We start from the raw sequence: 24,768 nt of genomic DNA on the forward strand, positions 1-24,768 counted from the left end.
TTAACACACCAGGTTAGCCCCTGGACTCTCGAGGTATACAACTATTTTATTTCTATCTTAAAACATCAACATCTCAATCATATCACAGCATAAGGGTCCTGTGGCTGGTCACCCAGGCATCTGTTAAATCCTGAGGAACAGTTTGTGCATGACAGAACTTGGGTTCACATGTGCAGCTGACCAGGTATAGTTTTTCTACTTTTCGTCCTGCTTTCTTCCAAGAGATTTCCCAGCACCTCACAAATAAGGAACCCTGGTTTGTGTCACGTATTTGATTTCTTGGATCCATGGCTACTAAACCAACGGATGAAATTGAACCAGAAGGGGAACCAAATGAAGACGTACAGATTTGGAAACGAATAGTAACTATCACTTCAAGCACCAGATCCCCAGATCAAATCTTGTCTTCAATTGTACAATCCAGAGAAACCTACAAAATCCATTATCGCTACACTGACCAAAAGTTTCAAAAAAGACACAATTCACGACACACTTAACTTCCTGTCAAAGCAGGAAGTTGAATCTGCTAACAAGAATGAACTTGTCCAAAAGCTCTGCCTCAAAGTCAAAAGCTTTTTTCCAGATGTATGCCAGATCTGCAACATGTCCTATGTTATCAAACTCAATGATGAACCCTTTCTCCAGTGCACTGGTGAAAATAATTTTCTTCTATCAAGTAAAAAAAACCTCAGAGAAGAATATATTTCTCTTCCGCGGAGCAAGAAAAATATTATTGATCAAGAAAACAAGAAAAACAATCTTAAGAAAAAACTCTTAAATCATAAGAAAAATAAACTCAAAGTAAGAATCATTTTCTTCACTGGTGAAAATAATCTTCTTCTAAGAAGAATTGTATACTTCTCTCAAGAGAATTTTTCTCTTCTGCGGAGCAAGGATATAAGAAGGCTTTTCTTCAAGCGAGTAATTTTTTCTTGGATGTTTGTGCATTTTTCTTTTCGAAATTTTCTTCGGTAAAAAATTGTTTTCTACAATGCTTATTTGCCTTATTGTTGTCGAAACAACAGTAGCTTCTCATTTTAGTTCCAGAGGTCAATTCAATTAATATTATGAATTTCTGTTGTATTCTGTATTTGTATCTTTCACTTTAATTTTAATGTAACTGACTGAAATACTACATGATTTTAGTATAAATTGATTTAATATTTGGCAGCTCTACTCCACGTCATCAACAGTAATTTTTAAAATCGGTCAATTGATAGTTGCAAAAAGCTTTCATCTCTTTAGCCTCGTCAATCTGAAAAACAATCAAAATGAGCATATTAAAATTTACTTGTTTTGGAACCTGGATTGACCTATGAGTAGAAACGAGAGCCACTAAAGCTAATACGATAGAGATAAGCGGGAAATCTATAAACAAAGTAAAATTAATCAGATAAAAATACACCAAAGATTCGAAAGTGCACGGCAAAAGTAGTTTTTACCTGCTTTGAATGTGGGTAACTTAATGTAGCTTGGATGCTTTTTTGGCGTTATCTGTTCTATGATCGTCACGTTCTTTTCTGTCAGCTACGCCCAGTTACCATCGGTTGTCCTGAAAAAAGGAAAAGAGAGAACGACAAAGAAACTTCAGTTTTTGTAACCCTGATCTTAATTGAAGCAAGGACGAAAAATATACAAATATGTCTTACGTATTTTACAAACAACAAATGGAAAAAAAATTGATGATGATTTTATTTGTATAAGTTTTAGGTCATTCGAGTAAAAGGTTAACCCGCCAGAAGGCTGACAAGCACAATAAAATTAGCACCCACCATAAGGCTAGCAAGCACTGAATTAAATTTACTCGAATAGAAAAAAATTGATGATTTTATTTGTGAAAGTTTTAGGTCATTCGAGTAAAAGGTTAACCCGCCAGAAGGCTGACAAGCACAACAAAAATAGCACCCGCCATAAGGCTAGCAAGCACTGAATTACATTTACTCGAATGGATAAAATTTCATGATCCTAATTAATGGTAAAGGTTTTAGAGATTTTGGGGCATTGGAATGAAAGGTTAATCAATACAATCAATGAGACAGAAGCACAACAAAATAAGCACCCGCCATTAGGTTGGCAAAGAATCAATAACACTTATTAAACAAGAAGAAAATAATGAAACTGCTTAACTAGAATTACCTCTAGGGCTCTAGGGGAACAGATTTAAGATTTGGTCCCTAATATGTATACAAATTTTGAAATCATAAAGGAAAACTAAAAAAAAATATTCTTACCATTTTCAAAAGTCTTCCAATCACACCACATATAAATTTTTAAGAGAGAGATATTACGCTCGTATTACACTTTTGTGAATTCACATTTGCTGGAGCCACGCTTGGCTAATTCAATTCAGATAAATAGAGCTTTTGTTCAAAAGCCACAATAGAAATAAAAAAATGTTTTAATTCCATTGTGAAGGCCTCAGGAATATTTTGAAGAAAAAATTACTTTCGATAACTTTTCAGAAGAACTTTTTTCTTGAGAAAAATTCCACGAAAAATTTCTTTAGAGAACTCAAGTTTTCTTCTCATAAAGAAATCTTTTCTTTGAGTTTTGATCTGAAAAATTTCAATATTATGCTAAGATTAATTTACTCGTACAAAGTTTTTCCCATAGATCAATAAGAATGTTTTTCTTTAGGAGAGAAATGGTATCTCTAACAAGAAAACCTATCTCCACTAAGAAAAGTATTTTTACCAGTGTGTGCATCATGTAGTCAAGAAGTACACCGAGAGTGCTACCTGAATCTTTTGAAAGATATGAACCTAGTTGATCATAACGAGGCAATACGCGATACAATTTTCAAAATTCCAGGCATGATCTTCCTATGTCAATCCTGCCAAGATAACACTGTGTCTTTCACCCATGATAGTAACACACCGAATCCACCAAAAAAAACACCAAGATCAACTGAATCCCAGGACAAATCTACTTGGAGTGTAGTAGATGAGGACGATGAGATCAATACACCAATGACAGAAGACGATACTTCCAACATAATAAACCAAACAGCTGGCGGACCACCAAATGAAATCAACTTGAACAACAGCAACAACGATCAGCCCAATATCCTGGATCAAGATCTCAGACCAAATCAAAGACAAATGAATCAAATATGTCGCTTCTACATAAAAGGAAAATGTAAATATGGACTGAAAGGCCGAGACTGTCAATTTATCCATCCTAAAGCCTGTACAAAATTGCTCAAATATGGCAACAAACAACCAAGAGGCTGCAACCTAGGTACCAAGTGCCAAAGCTTCCACCCGAGGATGTGCTCATCATCTATTACAAGAGGGGAATGCTTTAATCTTGACTGCAAATTCACGCATGTTAAGGGAACCAAACGATATCAGAAAAAGCAAAACAATCGTAATGATGAACCTCAGGATTTTCTCGCAATCCTGGACAACTTTCGCACAGAAATAATCTCTCTTGTGAACAATTGTTTCAGCAACCAAAACCAACAAATACAATTCAGGAACCACGATTTGTCACATCAACCTCAAAACAACATTCAATCGTCAACATCCCCTACATCATCTACTACCACCCCAGCACCCCCACAATGGAACCAACATTTCCAAGGAATCTACTGGGACAGTGACTGCCCTTACTGATGCTGACCCGACTACCAAAACTACTTCTAAACCTACACTGAATATGTTTTCGTTTGTCAATATACAAGGACTTTGCCCACAAACAAAACCTTCATCTGTACCCTACCTCAAAGATCTTACAAACAGCTCAAAACAACTGTTTTTAGGCTTAACCGAAACCTGGTTAACGGACAATCACAAAAAAGGAGAACTTGAGATTGAAAATTACAATTTTTTTAAGAAAAACAGAGACAGAGTAAAATCGAAATATGGCAGAGCAAGCGGAGGCGTTGCATTTTATGTGCGTAATGACATTGCAACCATTCTTCGAGCCCATTTTCGAATTCTCGAACGGAGTAAATGAAGCATTGATGCTTTTATCAAAAAAATTTAATATTCTTCTCTGTGTTATCTACAGACAACCCAACAATCCAGACCACAAATCTGAAGCACCTGAATTACAAGAACTCCTTTCTGCAATGATAGCAAAAATTGATAGTATTAATGATTGTACACCTGACACATACATCCTTGGGGATTTTAACATACCACACACACCTCTTAATGATGAGACTTCAACCCCAACACGAAATTGCAATAAACAGCTTCTGGACGTTTTAAATGTTTTTAAAGCAGACTTGCACATTAATCAACTGATACACAAATCAAACACAACCGTGATGGTAATATTTTAGACTTTCTATTCACAAACAACACAGACACTGTATTTAATTACACATGCTCACCTACTAATTATTCAGATCATCTTGTTGTAGATGTTACAACACATCTGAATTTTGATAATCAATTCGGAGAAACTGAAGAACGTAACTTAATAAGCAAATTTGACCTCTACAACTTCCAAAGTGATAAAATTGACTGGGAAATTATTAACAAAGAATTAACAGAGATTAATTGGTCTCAAGAACTGGACACAAATCTATATGACCCAAATCGTCAATATGCCAACTTCCTTGAAAAATGTCTTCTGATTGTGAAAAAGCATTTGCCAAAGAGAAAACCTCCAAAAAAATTTTCAAAGATTCCAAGAGATCGTCGTATTCTTATGAGAAAACGTAAAAGACTCTCCAAAAAGAATTTCAAAACCAATAAAACAAATCAGAAACTAATTGACATTGAACTGATGCTACAGCAATCCCACAAAAATGAACGCGATAAAGCAGAGCTGGATGCCTCACTCAAAATCAAAAGCAATCCTAAATACTTCTACTCCTATGCAAAAAGATTCACAAAAACTAAACCTAAAGTTGGCCCACTGAAAAATCCAACCACCAACAAATTAACAACTGACTCACAAGAGATGGCAAACATCTTACAAAAGCAATACTGTTCAGTATTTACCACTCCCAAAACAGACTACAGTTTTCTGAGTTCAAATGAGACAAAAGACTCCTCAACCCTTGAGCACACTACTTTCACAGAAGATGATTTCATCCAACAAATTGACACTATTCCAGCCAACTCGTCAGCCGGACCAGATGGCTTGCCAGCAAAGTTTTTCAAAATGTGCAAGAAATCACTTTCTAAGCCACTTAAGATGATATGGCAAAACAACTTTGACAAAGGAATCACACCTGAAATTCTCAAAACAAGCCACATTACACCAATATTCAAGAAAGGAGATCAAGGTTTACCAGAGAATTATCGACCTGTTGCGCTGACATCAATTACCACTAAAATATTTGAGAAAATAGTCAGAGAGAAATTGCAAATCCACCTTGAAGAAAACAACCTATACAATCCAACACAACATGTGTTTCAGACCAGGGCGATCTTGCTTGAGTCAACTATTGGCTCATGTAGAAAGACTGATATCTCACCTACAAAACAATGAAAATGTTGATGTAATCTACCTTGACTTCAGCAAGGCCTTTGACAAGGTGGACCATCACATCTTACTACACAAGCTAAAAATCAATGGAATCAAAGGACAACTATTGAACTGGATACAATCCTTCCTTACTGAGAGATACCAAAAAGTTTCCATAAACACGTTCCTATCAGATGAAGCGAAAGTTACAAGCGGAGTTCCACAAGGCTCAGTTCTGGGCCCCCTCCTGTTTCTGGTAATGATTAGTGACATAAACGAAAAGATTAAACATTCCATCCTCTCATCTTTTGCTGACGACACAAGACTTATGAAGGCAATATCTTGCGCTGCAGATGTGAGTCTCCTTCAAGATGATCTAGACGTAGTCTATGACTGGACATCCATCAACAATATGGAGCTCAATGGAAAAAAGTTTGAACACATTGCATACGGAAAAAATGAACAACTGAAAGTACACTCAGTCTACAAATCAGATGTACAGCAGCCAATCGAAATAAAAAGTGCAGTGAAAGACCTGGGTATCCTGCTATCAAACAACCTGTCATATGAAATGCACATTCAAACGATCAACTGACAGAGTCAAGGGTAATAAGTGCCTGGAATATACAGAACCTTCAAGTCCAGAGATAAATCAGTAATGATCACTCTTTGGAAGACATTGGTACTTCAGCATCTGGAATACTGCTCCCAGCTATGGTCTCCTACAAAGCGATCCCTGATGCAAGAACTGGAGTATCTGCAAAAATCCTTTATAAAAAGGGATCCAACTTCCACCCCAATTTGAATTATTGGGAGAAGCTCAAACACCTCAACATGTACAGTCCTCGAGAGAAGACGCGAAAGATACCAAATTATATATACATGGTGTATAATCGAACAACTGGTGCCAAATTTTAACTATGGTGAAGGGGAAGGCGGTATTTATTCATATACAAACCAACGCCTGGGAAGAAAATGCCACCTCAAACCAGTGAATACAACGAACAAGAACATTTGGAAGAGCTGCCTTTCAGACACCGGTCCAAGACTATTCAATGTGTTACCAAGAAAAATACGTGACATGACCAAATGTTCCAAAAATTCCTTCAAAAAACAACTTGATCAATTTCTGCAAGATGTTCCCGACCAGCCACTGCTCCCTGCCTATCTCCCTTACAGGATGGCTGACTCGAATTCAATTGTTGAAATGGTCAAACACCGGACCCCACGGGTTGAGTGAGCAGAGAATTTGCTGAAACACATCAAAGGTAATCAAAGGTAAAAGTAGCATCATAAGTGTTCTTGCGTTGAAGCATTCCAGAGCAAGCCTAACCTGAGCTGTAGGACTTCTGTTCTTGAATTCAAAAATCTGGAATTAGACATAATATTTTATCAATGACTTAAAAGACTGACTGTTTTTTAGCACAAGTATAGTTGATGGTCACTGAATTATATATTGAGCGTCGTAACTTCTCTTTGTATAAACGGTAGGTTTCAGATCGAGTGCCCACCCCCACCCCCCCCCCCCCCGAACAGGTTATATAAGACTTATGTTTGAACAGGTTCTCGAAAACTTAGATAATTTAAGAGCGAGGACCAATTGGTCAAATCCACCTGAATCACATTTCTACCCCTTTAGACCATGTTCAGACGTTTCGGTTTGGTATCGCTTTGGTATGATTTCCTTCATGGATCGAGGGTGTTCATATTGGCTTTGGAACGTTTTGGAGCAAGGAAAATGGAACAGTTGCGATCCGATGAACATAGTGGAGCAAAACTGTTTCGCTCTATTTTGCTTTGTATATGTAATGTCTTCTTTTTTTAACGTTTCGAATTTTGACGCTCACACTTGTTTTGGAACCGTTTCGTTCTGGAACGATATGGAACCGTAACGTCTGAACACGGTCTTACACTCTCTAGAGCCTGGCTATCTAGAGCCCTAACAAAACATGGCCTTTAACTAAAAAATGTCACATGAATGTGACGGCTTAATCTAAGAGGAAAATTTCCGTCTCGCTGAGGATTATAACACCCATCCTGTGAGTGTTTTTTATTTCAAAACCACTTTGGAAAACAAAAAAGCGGTTATGAAAGATTCCAACAATGCTCTTCAACTCTGACCTTCCGGTTAGGCTACGAGAGGAAAATCAGAGACGTTCTGACTTTTTCTATGTCGCTTGCCTTGATGCCGATTCGGCTTTTTGCTTCATGTTTGTATGCATATCTCTGTCAAGACGCTGGCTCCATGTACGCGAGATATAGATACCACTCAAATAACGAGATGAGTGCCAACACACACAGGTACCTTTTTCAAGTTTCAAAATTCAGGGTCGTTGTCATTCTCTTTTCTCATTTAAGATTTTTCAAACCGACCGCTGCGATGGAGTGCTGGTGAAAGAGGGGAGACGACGAGAAAAAATAAAAATCATACTTCATCGCAGAGGTCTCCGTAAAGGAGTTTTTTATCAAACAGACAATGTGATCAAAGTGTACTACAAAGCGATAAACGTGAGATACACTCTTGTACAGAGTACCACACACTACAATATCTGGCATATCACTTATACACACTCTTGTATTAGAGTAGTGGCATCCAATTCCCCTCACATGGCAAGAGTTGACCGAGGAGAAGGTGTGTTTATTTACTAATTGAACCAAACCCATAGTTTGAAACCTACCAGACCAAAACACCACTCCGCCTTATTACAGAATGCAATCAAATCATTTTGTAGAACATTCACAAATGTTCTAAAACATGTCAAAGATTGCTTTGGTGCTATTGTCTTAGAAACGTCTTGTATGTCTTGTACTTTTTGCCCGTCATCATTAAGAATCTTTACAAATACGGCGTTGATGTATGTCGAAAATCAACAAATTTTTCTACGTTTTTGGAACCCTTAGAGAGGTCGATCTAAAAAGATGAATTTGGAACTCTTTCAGAGACTGAATATCATTTGAGTTTTTGTTTCGGGAGTTTATTGTTGCTTGATCAAGAATTAATCTATCCTTACCTTTCGCGCGCCAAAATCCTAACGGAAGCACCCTGTCTCGTCCATCTTTCTTTTGTTTTCATAAAACTTTATATACAAACTAAATCCCGTAACAATAATTGTATTATCATATAACGCCTATACTACATTGTATTACTTCCATTAAAAACGAGTCCTGTCTACACAGTCTATACATTTTATCATAGCGAACGGAAACTTGTTCAAAGGTAACTCCATCTAAATTTTGACAAGATGACTCTGGTCAATTTTAGGACCTGGAACCTGGCATGTGGCCTTCGGCCCCTCTATTTTTATACGTGAACTCGCGCATACCACTCGGCAATTTTATATAAACCATAATTTCAGCTTTTGACCTAGCCGGTTCGGTGAAATGGAGAGGTGGGTGGTATCATAATAAACCAAAGGTTGGTGGTTCGAGTCACAATATTGTCTTAAGTCTCTTTCTTTATCGTTCTCTTTGTAATCTCTAACTTTCTTTTCAAATTCCGTCTTCTTTTCATCATTAAAGTTTCAAATATATTGGAAAAAAGAAAAATTTGAAAAAGAAAAATTTGAAAAAAATCGGAGTAATCTTGCCAGATTCATCTTAGCGGAAACTCCATCCAATCGGTCGCCAGCATATTAGATGCCTTCATACAAAGGAAATCCATGGGATAAAAAGTTTGCTAAAATAAGATCTCTCTAGACGTCATAGCGTTGCATCCTAGACACAAGGTCGTTTAAAATGCCAATATATTAAATTCATGGCAAATGATATCTTGATGGCACGCTCGACTCTTCCTTTTCCTAAGATATGTAATAACGAGATAAAAATAGTCATATTACTTCATTGAGATTTTTTATCTACTTACTAGATATCCATGTATGATTGATGATAACCTATTCATGCCAGCAGCGTCGTAGCAGAGGAGACAGGGGTAACGAAAGACAAGAAGCGCCAAACGATTCAAAATATCGATATTATATATATGGTGAAGATCAGAGATCTGACCTCAAGGAGAGAAAGTGTTGAAAATACTAAATAAAATAAAGATGAAACATAAAAAGGCACTAATATTTTTATAATTATACGTTTTTTTCCATTTTTTTTTGAATTTTTCTAAATATATAAATCAAACCAATCAAACATCCTGTCAAGAAATGAGAATTTTATGCGAAAAAGAACCAACAAACCAATAGACATAAAGCTTAAAAAGCCAAGCAGAAAAACGCAAACACCAAAACCCACTCAAAAACCCAACCAATGCAATCTACACATTGCAAGTAACAGTTTTTAGTTAAAAAAAGAATTTTTTTTTCCTAGATTTCAAGGAGGCCAAAATACGGAATTTCTAAAATTGCCACCCCATATTGCCCCACTTTTGTTTGACCCACTTCGCTGATTCCATCTGCTCCTCGTCTATATTTATTCAGCAAAATCAAGTCATTAGAACTCGAACCTCTTCAAACTACCTCTTAATGTCTCTATGTACGATCAAATTCGTTTGTCACTTTGGGTAAGAAATCCTAAGCAATTCGAACACTCGAATTCGGTTATTCCAGAAAATTTTTGTATTCTGTACCCCCTGTGTTAGAGAGGTATGACGTCCAGGGTGGTCTGGAAAATAAACATCCAGGGGGTCTGGTTTGTTGAGTGTAAAAATAATCACTATTTCTAAATTATCCCATTTAAGTTCTCTGTTAGTGTTCCACTTACAGAAGCTCTCAGAAATATTGTTCTCTTTTAATTATCTCAAAATCCTACCCAATCCCCTTAGTCAAATCAAAAAAGGCCGTTCAAAATCACTGAGTCATTTCAGAGGCTCCCAGCTTTTACCTAAACGCCATCCGGCAAAAAGAATCTGCTCTTGTCATGATCAAAGGAATCGCTAATATTTGTTTGTCAATGAAAATTAATCTGTTTCAGAAAAATTGGCACTCTCTGCACCTTTTTAGATTTCTCAACAAAAGCCCTAAATCAATCACTCTTCACCGGCGGACTAATAGAAATAGCTCAGACTATGGAGCTAAATTTTAAAAAATTTACGGTTTAAAAGATCGAATTTATGGATTTAGATTTTTCTATCTACTTCTTTTGAGAGTGGCATTTTCCAGTCGAATCATTCATTTGTTGAACAGATTATTTTATATAATGTTTTCAAGCAAGTAGGCTGCACGCGCATCCTCTCTGATATGGGATAGGGTAGGTGTAGCGTGTATAAAATTCCCGTCCGAGAGCAGATACCCCCGTCTTTAAGTTTTAGAAACTTGATTAGCTTGATTAGTAAGTTTTTAAATGAGATATCACAAAATTTTCTTAAATTTTAATCAAAAGTTTGAATGGCTGGAGGTTAATATAATTATTGGATTTCTTAACCTCAGGAAAATTAAAACAGGCTAACTCAAATTTGGGGTACCTCTCGGACACGATAAACATTCCATACACTCTTTTTTTATAAGCTTAATGTTTATAAGCTTACCTGGGCCCAAATTCGGTAAAATAAGCATAATGCTAAGCATACCTCCAGGCCGAAATGCAAAAAAATCGTGCTGCTTTTCTAAAACGCTGACCTTTTTGGGGATACTTTTAAAGCTGTTTGATAGCTTTCTTAGACTAAAGATTTTCGCGTGCTGCGCCAAATTACAAAGATAACTTTCATTCTTTGAGCCAAATCAATGTGCCGAATTAAAAGTTCGAAATTTTCATGAATCCAAAGAAAATTAACAAATTGAAGTCTAAACATTAATTTTGGCTGAAAATGATATTTTGCTTAATAAAGCATACTGAGCCTCGACTGGATTTTCCCGTATGCTTATTTAGAAAGAGTGCATATCAAAACATATCAGAGGGGATGCGCACAGCTTACCGAGCGAGGTGTGAGAGAAACAAAATTTCGGCCATTTTCTGTAAGGGATTAAATCAGATCCGGTTGTTAGGTGGTGGTTAGCAACCATAATTCGAACTCATGATTGAATGAAATATTCATATCAGAAATTAAAATGAATTATTATTACACAAATTAAAAATAAAGAAAGGATGTGATGACCTTTAGAAAGTGTTTCATAAATTTGACAAACAAACATTCTATTATGGTCATTAAAAATGTTACAAATTCCGTTAAATGCCTCCTGTACGTTTTTCATTACAATAATTTGCTTTTTCCGGACCGCATTTCCATCTTTTCAAACAAGACAAATCAGATATATTTTCATTCATCAAGGATGTTTCAGTAATTAGCTTCTTACGAAATGTGATTACCCTAGCCATGGTATAAAAAGGTGATCTTCAGAGTGAAAAATCATCCAAGCTCAAACAACTTAAGGAAAGAAGAACAAGGAGAAGAACTCAAAACAACAAACAAGACAAAATGAAGACCATTATTGCTCTTGCACTTATTGCTGGTAAGTATTTTACACCTATAGTATTTTGCGCTTGGAGCCAGAAAATTTAGATTTTGATTCTGAAATACATCTTTTGTTAAGGGCCCATAACTTAAATTTGTATTTTTGTTGGTGTTTTACATGCCGTACTATGACACTAAGATTAAAACGTGTATTTTCCTTATTTTCCAGCCGCCTCAGCCATCACAAACCCACCCATCACTGGAACAACACCACCAGCTATTGAATGCCCAAATTCATTATGTAACGGTAGAAATGATGGAAACTTTGCCATTGATTACTACAGCAACTACTTCGTCCAATGTGTCGGTGGATTAGCTTATTGTCAAGCTTGCTTCCCCCTCTCCTTGGAATTCAGTCAAACTTGCAACCAATGTTTGTACAGCAAACACGACGACTGTGTCACCACACAAAAATGGCACCCAGCCACCACTTTCTCTTGCCCAGACAAATGCCCCCATTACGGACCAAACTTCAGTGGAAACATTGAAGACCCAGATCAACCACGACAATACGTTGCTTGCTGGAAGGGAGTCACTGTTGGATGTGTTGCTTGTCCAGGAAACTTGAAATTCAACCAACAAGAAAACGCTTGCTTGTACGAGGGCAAATACCTCACTGAGCCATCCCACTAATTTAAACTTATTTTGTGAAAAAAGAAAAATTTTACCATGTTAAAAACAAGAAATTTAGTATTTATGAAAGATAAAAATTAAATCTCTAAATCAATATCAAAATCGCTGTCAATTGATTCATCCGATCTCATTTTTCGCCCAAAATGGTTTTATATGTACATCAATATAACTTTCTTACATCTGTGTATCAATATAAAGTTGAATGAACATCAAAACGATGTTATCCCATCTTGGAAGGGTTTTCGTCTATCAAGAAGCACAAAGACTTAAAAAATATATGAACGAAAAGAGAGTGAAAAGTTATTTTTTAATTCATCAAGTTAATTTCGATTTTACAGTCTGCACCGAATTCCAAGAATATCATTTCGTAGTCAACCGCTTCCCTTTTTTGATTTCGCAGTATTTCCTCACTCTCGAAGTTTCACTTTGATCATAAGGCCGTTGGTAGAAGTGTTGATAGCCGTAAAGGTTTGTTTGATCTCTGATTCCTTTTGTAAAGAAATGATCTCAAAACGCTTCACGATCTGAAACAGGGCGATTCTAAGCTCCATCATCGCGAAACGTTGCCCGATGCAATTTCGCGGACCGGCTGAAAATGGAATGAACTTGAACGCTTTTTCTTTTTGACGGCTTTCAAAATCTTTGAATCTCTCTGGAATGAATGTCAACGGATTTTCCCAGTTTTTCTCAAAATGATTTAAAGCTCGAACATCGATAGCTAAAGCACATTCCGGAAAAACTTTTCCACCCAAAATGGTACCCTCATTCACCTCTCTTGCGAATCCATTTAAAATTGCGTGCAGTCTCAAAGTTTCTTTAATCACTTGGTCCAAATAGTTCAATTTTTTAAAATCATTCAACTCAAAATTCTCGGTTTTTGAAAAATTCGAGATTTCTTTCAAAAGTTTTTCCTGACATTTGGGGTTACGACCGAGACAGTACAATACGAAAGCGAAAGTTGATGATGTAGACTCGTATCCAGCAAAAACAAGCGTCGTAACTTCGTCAACTATCCCTTCGATATCGATCTCTCCTCTCAAAAGAATCCAACAAAACATCTATAAAAATTTTACGAGTTGCTTTCAAGTCATTTGTGACACCTTTATTTTTGTGAAATTCGATTCGGTCCTCGATTATGTTTTTCACCCAGCTTCTCAACGCGTTTCGCTGTTTCAGAAATAATTTGCCATCTTTGCTTAAAGAGTAGATGAAATCATTGAATAGCCACGGTCTAAAGAATCGCTTTACCATCAAATTCGTTGCGTTTTCGTAAAGTGCTTTAAAGTCACTACCATTTTCTCCTCTCAAAGATAGACGTTGTCCCATTGAAGTTTCACATATAACTGCCATAGTCAGCTTTGTACCCATATTGAGAACATTGAAGGTGGTACCATTTTCAGCGTGTTCGTCAAAAAGCTGAATAAGCTCCTTTACACAGCGTTCCATACATGGGATAAACCCGTTCAAAATTCCAAAATGAAAAGCTGGTGTGATCAAGCGCCGCCTTTCTTTCCATAACTCTCCATCACTGGTAACCAGTCCCTTTCCGATCAACGCCTCAAGGAAAACATAACCCCAAGATTTTTTAAGATATCTCGAATTACTCAGGAGATCGTTTATAACCTTAACATTCGAAGTGATCACCAATTTCTTCGTCGTTAAATAATATCCAAAAGTTCCGTCAAAGTCTTTATACCATTTGTCTGAAAGTGCCCGAAACTTCTCTTGGTCAAGTATAATGGGAATGTGTCCGATTAAGGGCCAATCACCAGGGATAAAAGTGATGTCACCATGGAAACTATTCCGCGTGTAAACTTTCCACCAAATAAGGAGGAGCAAGACTCCACCAATGAATAAGGTTGCAAGACACGTCAAATCTAACAACATAATTCTTTTATATGTGATACTTTACTGTCTAAAAATATAGGATGGATACATGTTTATAAAAAATGTAAATGGATAGACTTTCAAATCTTATAGCTTCACTTTCTACGCTTGGGAAAGAACGAGGATTCTATTTAGCTTTTCTCACACTTTAAAGAGGCTTCTCCAGCGAAGATATCATGATTTTTTCTCAATCATGATCACGCAAATCAGCGAAAAAATGAATAATCACGCATCCTTTTGAAAAAATCCAAATCAAGTACATATTAAGTAAGGCCCAATGGTTTTTTAAATCACTTTTTTGACCTCTGATTGCGCAATCACGAAAAAAGAAATCTTCGTTAAAAAATCCCTATAACGACATCACACAAACACCGCTTTGGAGGGGGGGGGGGCTCTTTATACTCGATGATGAATAACATATCCTTTAAACTTCTTTGCAAGTTGATAAAGAGGAGCAGATCCATTTACACGCTTTTTTATAAGAATATTCATGACGCAATTGGCCAAAAAATAAGAATATGCTAAGAATAACACATATCATAGGATTTAGAAACTGAACCTAAAGAATGCCGATTTCCAAAGCATTTAACCTGGATATTGCTAATAATTATCCTCCAGCAATACTAAAAGCTTTCACAAAGATGCAATACCTTTGCTCATGGTATGTAGTGTATGTATTACATGCTAGATTTAGGCTCGGTCGGATCCTAACCTAGGAATACCGTAAGAATATTTTAGGATGAATTTCCCCAAAAAGTTAAGAATATCCATCATGAAATGAAAGAACACCATTCTTATAAAAAAAAGCGTGTAGTCTACAAATTGGCTACCTTTGTCTGAGACAAAACTTTATAAGAATCCTCAATTACACCTACATTACTTACCTAATACACCTCTTCGACCGTAGTCACGCGGCCAGGTGCGTACAACTTCATTATTTAATTTACCACCCTAAACTCAATCCAATCCTTTTTTTTAATACTTTTTTACAGATTCTGCATGCTTTCCTTATAGCCCCTTATATCCAATGATCGACCAGCTTGTGTAAGCAGGAGTAATTAATTGGCCTTGATTCAAAATCATCACATAAAATTGATCGGTCAAGCCCCCAATATATAAAATAAAGATCAAAAAACATTTTACCTCTTTCCCAAACACTTCACAGAGACTATTTGAAAAGAAATCACAGTCAGTTTTTTGTAAAAGTTTGCATTTTGCAAATTTGTTTTGATTTCAAAGAAATGTAAATAATTTACGCTTCAACTCGGTTTCAGTTTTGCTCTAGTCTCGATTCAATCTCTTTCATATCATCTCTAAGTCGTAAAGTCTGTCACTTTGATAGGCGTGTTTTGCGCCTTTCTGTGCCTTTTTAGCTCTGGACCCCCAGGAGAGAGACTAATAGACTAGTATAGTCGTTGAATGAAATGGCCGGATGTTTGAGAAACATCACATCGGAAAATTTTACTAGAGTGGTAAAATCGGGAAGCCGCATCTAGAACGATATTCTCAAATTTCAAAAAAAGTGTGCAGCCACTTGATTACAAAATTGCGCAGCTCAAAATTACAAAAGTGCGCAAAAAAGTTACAAAAGTGCGCAGAATCAGAAATTACAAAACTGCACACAACACCAATAATTCAATGAAAATTGATGAATTGAAACTTTAAATCAAAAAAGTGACTTTTCTTCCAACTTCCCTCAACATACATCCTTAACAAAGGGTGTTCTGTCAGAAATGTGAAAATCATCAAAAACGTGAAAATTCTCTGATCAAAATTGAAACAATTAAAAATGCATAAAAAATATAATTGCTTTATGCTAATTATAAGAAAGTGTGTTTTCTCTATACCACAGGGGACGTTGGGAGGATACGAAATGGTGTGCGATAATTTTCACTGATTGGATTGCTATTCCAAACGCTAAAACAAAAAAAATACAAACTCTTAGAATATGTACAAACGAAAAACTTTATCCTAAAGCTATCTTAACCTAGGGCTTTACAAGCAAACACATTAGAACATAGATAGGATAGAAACTAGACGGTTCCCGTCGTCGTAAACGCCGGTTAACGGTTTTTCTTGCACATCAAAAGCCCCCTTATACCATCGTAGAATTATATGTTTTTATAAATAAATGTGGTACCTTATTCTGGGACAAGCTGGAATTTTGACAAGTTCTTTGATGACTCTGTTGGTCGTTAAATGTCGAGACAAACGATTTTATTACTTTTTCTAAAGAACGCGTTATCCCTATTGTTTAAAAATAACCAATCAGTTAAGCATCTTGTAAAAACTCCAGCTCATCCCCTTATTCTCGATACCTTCTTATATTCACCTTCGAAGGAGGACAATAATTCATTTTGCCATTACACATTCTTTTTATAAGAAAATTTAAAATTTTTGAAGCCTTCGGATGTTCTTAACTTTTTGAGTTTCAAGCCTTTAAAAGTTCTTATTATCACCATTATTTTTGTACATTTTGCTAAGAAATTAAGTGTTTTAAAGTCCTCGAAGCCTTAAAATGTTCTTAACCTGTTCTTAATATTTTGGCCATCGAAGCCTTATGTTCTTATATAGTCGATTTACTGAGTGGAGTTGATTAAAAATATTCATCATTTTTTTCGGCTGTTCTATTAATGAAGCATAATTGGTCACTTTCTGAAATCTCTTCCTCTCTTGTTTAGCCACCGAGACGGAGAGACTTTAATGCTAAATATGGAAAATATTTCTCACCATCGACTGCTTTACCTGAACTTAAAAGAACATATCCTTACAATTGGAAAGAAATTGACAGCATACAGTATAGCTTTGTTTTTCTTGAAGCTTATAAGCCAGAAAGTCAATAAAATTTAGAATTTATTGACGGTTTCAAAAATATCTAGGAAAAGTGAGCTCCTGTTTATCTTACGTGGATCATACTTTTACCTCAAACAGCATGCGTCATTCAGCATTCATCAAACACTCTTGGGAGGCTATGGATGGATGGGCCCCGACTTTTTGAAAAGAGGGGGCCAAACTTTGGAGAACAATTTTTTGACTTTAGTTTGCAAAAATTTTAGAGAACCATTGCATTCCTGCCCCCCCCTCTCCTTTACCGGCGGGCGCATAGGATATAGGTGAAAAAGACCAGCATGATTCCAGTTAGATATAACACCCCTGTCTCAGTGCCCCGGTGGCCTGATTTCAGTACATGATTTTTTTCAGTACATGGTTTCAGTACATGATTTTTTCCTACGTCACTGCAGTAATCAAATTTTTATTGCACTCATTTGTAATCATCCTAAATGGCTTGGGAATTCAAGAACTGTTTTTTATTGTCGCTGTCTTTATTCAATTTATATCTCAATTCACAAATGAGTGCAATAAAAATTTGATTACTGCAGTGACGTAGGAAAAAATCATGTACTGAAACCATGTACTGAAAAAAATCATGTACTGAAATCAGGCCACCGGTGCACTGAGACAGGGGTGTGATATAAGAATGAAGTACCGTACATATACACAGCCTCTTCATTATAGAGCATTAGAAATTGCAGACGGTTTACTTTATATATTTTCTTTCTTTTATTTTTCAAGACAAGACATTCTACAAAATAATGGGTTTGACTTGGTGGTTAATCACTTTAGTGTTTGGTGGGTTCATCCTACTTGTCATATGGTGGAAACATTTCACTCGAGAAGGGAGTGATACCATTCCCGTTGCCCCTGGCGACTGGCCACTGATTGGCCACATACCTCTCCTAATCAATCAGAAGAAATTTCGAAAGCTTTGTGATCAATGGCATAAAGAGTATAATGGGACCTTCGCCTTCTACTTATTGACCAATAAGATTGTAGTGACGTCAAATTTGGAAGTCATCGAAGCTTATCTGAGCAGTCCCAAATATATCACCAAAGCGCCTTTATTGTATTCTATGCTTAAAGCACTGGTTGGGAATGGCGTTTTTGCATCTGATGGCGTTTTGTGGAAGCAGAGACGACGTATGCTGACGCCAGCTTTCCATTTTGATATTTTGGCTGGTTTTGCACCCATCGTTGAAAAGAACGTCAGCCAAATGATCAACGTTTTTCGAAAATTTTCAAAGAGCCAATCAGAGTTCAATGTTTATGAAATTGCAAAGAGTTTTGCGATTGCCGTCATTTGTGAGACATCTATGGGTAAACATATTACTTTTGGAGATGGTGTGGAAAAAGAGGAATTGAAATGTTTGTTTGAGCAGGGAACTGAACTTATGATGAAGCGATTCTACAGACCTTGGTTATACAATGATTGGTTTTATTCCTTAACGGCCGATGGCCGACTTTTCATAAGACAACGAGATATCTTACGGTGTATGGTTCGAGAAATCATCGAAGAGAGGATTACGTATCGGGAGAAATGCACCGAAGTGGAAACCAAGCAGAAAATTTTCATTGATATTCTTTTAGATTGTTATGAGCGAGGTGAGATCGACGTTGAAGGGATTATTGATGAAATTGGTGGAATGTTATTTGCCGGGTACGAAACGACAGCTTCTGCTTTAAGTTTCGTTCTCTATTGTCTTGGACGAAACCAAAAAGCTCAGAAAAAGCTGTTCGATGAAATCACTTCATTTGAAAAAAAAGGGAATCTGGAACTTTCAGATTTGAAAGAATTGAAGTATCTGGATATGGTCATTAAGGAAACGATGAGACTTCACGTCACTGTGAATGCGTTCCAGCGTGATATAAAAGAAGGGACTGTCCTTGCTGGACACGTGTTCCCAGAATGCTGGCTCAGCATTGATTTAAGAATCGTCAATCATAACCCAAAGTATTGGAAAGATCCGATGTCGTTCATACCAGAGCGATTTGAAAATTTCGATGAAAGGAAGAAAGAAAAGGCATTTATGTTTATCCCTTTTTCGGCCGGACCACGAAATTGTGTCGGACAACGTTTCGCAATGATGGAGTTACGTATCGCTTTGTTTTATCTGGTAAAGAATTTCAAAGTGACTTCCCTACAGGAAGAGAATGAGCTTGAACAAACTTTTGAAGCCGCTAATACTTCTTTGAATGGCTTGATGTTGAAAATTGATGAACGAGTTGTTTGAAAAGAACTTGGCATTGGTCCGATCGACAAATCAGATTGGTAGTTTTTTTTTTTTTTTTTTTTTTTTTCTAGTCTTTCACTGCACTTTAAGCGAGAAGATCTTGGCTGAGGTGTATGAACCAATAACCACTTGAAAACTCTATAGTTTGAAATCTTTTAATTTACACTTGAAGTTTATTTTGAAATATATTTTTGAGAATCAAATGTAAAATTTCCTTTCTGAAAGTTCAATAATCAGAGCTGCTAAAATGCAGCAAAGACAAAGGCAAAAGTTCGGACTCTTATTTAGATTTCACTGACAAAGCCTAATCTAAATAAGACATTATTCCCGGAACTAAGACTTGATCCGAGATCTACAATCATCCACTAAATATTTGAGACAAAGGGGAGTTCCCGGTGTAATTTTGAACACCACAATTTATTTTTAAGCGTCTTAAACTACAGTTGGAAAGTAGAATTTTAACTCTGAGTTTTAACATGAGACTTAAGACTTAGGACCTCAAGATATCAGGATTTAAAGGCTCAAATTTGCTCGAATGAGGCTTGGAATATAGCCTAGAAGCCACCAAACCCCTCTAAAATCGAAATATTCAATGGAAGAAAGTGGATGTGCAAAATTAGCAATTCTCGCCCGAACTTTAAATTCTGATAAACGTTAAAATACACTAAAATCTCAATATATTTCGAGGGTGATTGTAGGTCCGAGAAAACCTAGGTCGAAAACAAACAACTACCCTCTCTCCACAGTTTACGATCAGCCATTACTGTTCTGAGCTCTAGTGTCTCCGGGCCCGTTTCCCGCTTTAGAGTGTCGAGAGACGTTTGTTTCCTCGAACGTTTAGGACCGACAGGGAACCAAAGTAAAAGATCTGAGATTACTTCATGTTTTGAACGAAAACAATGCCCGGCAAAAGCAAGCATCTTACTCTTGGGTGCCTAATAGCCGGGGTGGCGCTAATTAATTTTTCAAAACTTTTCCACCCAGGACATTCTTATTCCAACCCTTATTGTTTTTTGTGAAAGTTTTTTTGAAAGTTTCGCTGTATTAGCCTCCATTTTGGAGCTTATTAAGTTTCAGATTTTTTCCAAACCCCTCGCTTATTCAAACCCCCCTCCCCGACTATTAGGTACCCGAGAATAGTTGTTGAAACATTAGAAATTCTGGGTAGACCTTTGTAGATGTGCAAAAGAGAGGGGTGATTGTGCCAGTCTAGGTTCTGCAATCTCTTTAAAAGATTGGTGTAACATCCATCTAGGCTTTTCAGCATGGCTCCAGTCATTGTCCAAGTCTCGGAACCATAGAGAAGAATGGACTCAACGAGAGATTTGAAGGTTTTGGTTTTAGCCACATTGGACAAGTTCGATTTCCAGATCTTATTCAGTTTGTTATAAGCTTTCCAAGCAAAAGCTTTGCTGATTTTAAAGTTGCTCTCTGAACTATTAATATGCGAGCCTAAGTATTTGAAATCTTTCACTGATATAATAATAACACCGTTAAGGGAGACTAGTGGTAAGATGTTTTCAGAAGTGCTGATGAATTCTGTTTTACCCTCGTTGCAATAAAGACATACTTGACTTGCTGGGGTTTCTAGTGAATGGAGAAGATTTTGGCTGGTTTTGTACCCATCGTTGAAAAGAACGTCAGCCAAATGATCAACGTTTTTCGAAAATTTTCAAAGAGCCAATCAGAGTTCGATGTTTATGAAATTGCAAAGAGTTTTGCGATTGCCGTCATTTGTGAGACATCTATGGGTAAACATATTACTTTTGGAGATGGTGTGGAAAAAGAGGAATTGAAATGTTTGTTTGAGCAGGGAACTGAACTTATGATGAAGCGATTCTACAGACCTTGGTTATACAATGATTGGTTTTATTCCTTAACGGCCGATGGCCGACTTTTCATAAGACAACGAGATATCTTACGGTATATGGTTCGAGAAATCATCGAAGAGAGGATTACGTATCGGGAGAAATGCACCGAAGTGGAAACCAAGCAGAAAACTTTCATTAATATTCTTTTAGATTGTTATGAGCGAGGTGAGATCGACGTTGAAGGGATTATTGATGAAACTGGTGGAATGTTATTTGCCGGGTACGAAACGACAGCTTCTGCTTTAAGTTTCGTTCTCTATTGTCTTGGACGGAACCCAAAAGCTCAGAAAAAACTGTTCGATGAAATCACTTCATTTGAAAAAAAAGGGAATCTGGAACTTTCAGATTTGAAAGAATTGAAGTATCTGGATATGGTCATTAAGGAAACGATGAGACTTCACGTCACTGTGAATGCGTTCCAGCGTGATATAAAAGAAGGGACTGTCCTTGCTGGACACGTGTTCCCAGAATGCTGGCTCAGCATTGATTTAAGAATCGTCAATCATAACCCAAAGTATTGGAAAGATCCAATGTCGTTCATACCAGAGCGATTTGAAAATTTCGATGAAAGGAAGAAAGAAAAGGCATTTATGTTTATCCCTTTTTCGGCCGGACCACGAAATTGTGTCGGACAACGTTTCGCAATGATGGAGTTACGTATCGCTTTGTTTTATCTGGTAAAGAATTTCAAAGTGACTTCCCTACAGGAAGAGAATGAGCTTGAACAAACTTTTGAAGCCGCTAATACTTCTTTGAATGGCTTGATGTTGAAAATTGATGAACGAGTAGTTTGAAAAGAACTCGGCATTGGTCCAATCGACAAATCAGATTGGTAGTCTTTCACTGCACTTTAAGCGAGAAGATCTTGGCTGAGGTGTATGAACCAATAACCACTTGAAAACTCTATACTTTGAAATCTTTTAATTTACACTTGAAGTTTATTTTGAAATATATTTTTGAGAATCAAATGTAAAATTTCCTTTCTGAAAGTTCGATAATCAGAGCTGCTAAAATGCAGCAAAGACAAAGGCAAAAGTTCGGACTATTATTTAGATTTCACTGACAAAGCCTAATCTAAATAAGACATTATTCCCGGAACTAAGACTTGATCCGAGATCTACAATCATCCACTAAATATTTGAGACAAAGGGGAGTTCCCGGTGTAATTTTGAACACCACAATTTATTTTTAAGCGTCTTAAACTACAGTTGGAAAGTAGAATTTTAACTCTGAGTGTTAACATGAGACTTAAGACTTAGGACCTCAGGATATCAGGATTTAAAAGCTCAAATTTTCTCGAATGAGGCTTGGAATATAGCCTAGAAGCCACCAAACCCCTCTAAAATCGAAATATTCAATGGAAGAAAGTGGATGTGCAAAATTAGCAACGAGGGGTAAATTACTCGAAAAAATCTCGTACACTTCTTAGAAAAATCACAAAAAAATCACGCAAAAAATCAAAAATCACAAAAAATCACAAAAAAATCACAAAATCACAAAAAAATCACAGAAAAAAATCAAAAAGAAATCACAAAAAAATCAAAAAATCTCAAAAAAATCACAGAAAAATCAAAAAATCACAGAAAAAAATCAAAAAACCAAAAAGAAATCACAAAAAAATCACAAAAGAATCAAAAAATCACAAAAAAATCACAGAAAAATCAAAAAATCACAAAAAAATCACAAAAAAATCACAGAAAAATCAAAAAATCACAGAAAAAATCAAAAAAACACAGAAAAATAAAAAAATCACAAAAAAATCACGCAAAAAATCAAAAATCACAAAAAAATCACAGATCTGTAAAGCCCGAAGGGCTAGATTTGCATTGCGGCTTTTATCGAAAAGTGAAGCCTAGGTTTGGAAGGATTTCCTACCAAAGTCACGTGACTAAAATATGCAATTTCACCGGTTTGAGAGATGTGAAATAGCGTTTGCCGCCTACTTTTTTTGATCTCGCGCTCCGAAAACAATTAAAATGCTAGATCCTATCCATCGGCACGAAATTTAAAAAGTCAAATTTTGGCTTCACTTTTTTTTGCTGGAGAAAGCTTAAAAGTTGCCTATCTAGCCCTTCGGGCTTTACAGATATCTGTGAAAAAAAATCACAGAAAAATAAAAAAATCACAGAAAAAATCAAAAAATCACAGAAAAATCAAAATATCACAGAAAAAATCAAAAAATCACGTAAAAATAAAAAAATCAAAGAAAAAATCAAAAAATCACAAAAAAATCAAAAATCAAAAATCATTTCGTACGCTTTTTTCGAAGTGATTTACCCCTCGATTAGCAATTCTCGCCCGAACTTTAAATTCTGATAAACGTTAAACTACACTAAAATCTCAATATATTTCGAGGGTGATTGTAGGTCCGAGAGGACCTAGGTCGAAAACAAACAATATAACCCTCTCTCCACAGTTTACGATCAGCCATTAGTGTTCCGAGCTCTAGCGTCTCCGGGCCTGTTTCCCGCTTTAGAGTGTCGAGAGACGTTCATTTCCTCGAACGTTTAGGACCGACAGGGAACCAAAGTAAAAGATCTGAGATTACTTCATGTTTTGAACGAAAACAATGCCCGGAAAAAGCAAGCATCTTACTCTCGGGTGCCTTATAGCCGGGGTGGCGCTAATTAATTTTTCAAAACTTTTCCACTCAGGACATTCTTATTCCAACCCTTATTGTTTTTTGTGAAAGTTTTTTTGAAAGTTTCGCTGTATTAGCCTCCATTTTGGAAATTTTCCACCCAGGACATTTTCATTCCAGCCCCTCCCCCCCCCCCCGCTTATTAAGTTTGAGATTTTTTCCAAACCCCTCGCTTATTCAACCCCCCCCCCGGTTATTAGGTACCCGAGAATAGTTGTTGAAACATTAGAAATTCTGGGTAGACCTTTGTAGATTTGCAAAAGAGAGGGGTGATTGTGCCAGTCTAGGTTCTGCACTCTCTTTAAAAGATTGGTGTAACATCCATCTAGGCTTTTCAGCATGGCTCCAGTCATTGTCCAAGTCTCGGAACCATAGAGCAGAATGGACTCAACGAGAGATTTGAAGGTTTTGGTTTTAGCCACATTGGACAAGTTCGATTTCCAGATCTTATTTAGTTTGTTATAAGCTTTCCAAGCAAAAGCTTTGCTGATTTTAAAGTCGCTCTCTGAACTATTAATATGCGAGCCTAAGTATTTGAAATCTTTCACTGATATAATAATAACACCGTTAAGGGAGACTAGTGGTAAGATGTTTTCAGAAGTGCTGATGAATTCTGTTTTACCCTCCTTGCAATAAAGACATACTTGACTTGCTGGGGTTTCTAGTGAATGGAGAAGATTCTCAAGATCGTTGATAGATTCAGAATTTATTAGTGCAAGATCGTCAGCAAAGTCAAGGTCGGTCAGGAATAAACTAGGATCACGTTTACAATGGGGATCTTTGATGGTAATCCCCCGGTAATCCCCTTTTCATTTGATATGTCAACATAAATTCTTAAAACATAAT

At 36.6% G+C, this 24,768-nt stretch overlaps 3 protein-coding genes, 1 long non-coding RNA gene and 1 pseudogene across 5 annotated transcripts in view; 3 read left to right on the forward strand and 2 right to left on the reverse strand.

Moving 5' to 3' along the window:
* The window catches only part of LOC136819566 (cytochrome P450 4V2-like), a 92,741-nt gene that overhangs the window by 59,265 nt on the left and 8,708 nt on the right, over positions 1 to 24,768 (forward strand). Inside the window, exon 2 of one of the 2 annotated variants that reach the window (XM_067075801.1) lies at positions 17,915 to 19,735. The exons of the other annotated variant lie outside the window; for it this stretch is intronic. Within the exon in view, the coding sequence (XP_066931902.1) occupies positions 17,935 to 19,410 (1,476 nt within the window). The 5' untranslated portion in view covers positions 17,915 to 17,934 and the 3' untranslated portion in view covers positions 19,411 to 19,735. Of the gene's footprint in view, positions 1 to 17,914; positions 19,736 to 24,768 lie in introns of those variants that run through there. 2 annotated transcript variants of the gene reach the window in all.
* On the reverse strand, positions 1,073 to 2,320 carry LOC136819539 (uncharacterized). Its single transcript, XR_010848450.1, has 3 exons — positions 2,232 to 2,320; positions 1,443 to 1,552; positions 1,073 to 1,255 (listed from the first exon to the last, which is right to left on the reverse strand). It is a non-coding gene; the product is annotated as an uncharacterized lncRNA (long non-coding RNA).
* On the forward strand, positions 11,735 to 12,480 carry LOC136819581 (uncharacterized). The gene is made up of 2 exons (XM_067075816.1): positions 11,735 to 11,819; positions 11,991 to 12,480. Exons 1-2 carry the CDS (start codon positions 11,786 to 11,788, stop codon positions 12,452 to 12,454), a joined length of 498 nt encoding a protein of 165 aa, XP_066931917.1. The 5' UTR covers positions 11,735 to 11,785; the 3' UTR covers positions 12,455 to 12,480.
* On the reverse strand, positions 12,480 to 14,365 carry LOC136819582 (cytochrome P450 4V2-like; annotated as a pseudogene).
* Positions 21,005 to 22,198, forward strand: LOC136819556 (cytochrome P450 4V2-like). Its single transcript, XM_067075791.1, has one exon. The coding sequence runs from the start codon at positions 21,005 to 21,007 to the stop codon at positions 22,073 to 22,075; it is 1,071 nt and encodes a 356-aa protein (XP_066931892.1). The 3' UTR covers positions 22,076 to 22,198.

The sequence above is a fragment of the Clytia hemisphaerica genome, unplaced genomic scaffold (genome assembly GCF_902728285.1).
Source record: "Clytia hemisphaerica strain Z4C2 unplaced genomic scaffold, Clytia hemisphaerica genome assembly, whole genome shotgun sequence".
In the NCBI taxonomy this organism is placed as follows: Eukaryota; Metazoa; Cnidaria; class Hydrozoa; order Leptothecata; family Clytiidae; genus Clytia; species Clytia hemisphaerica.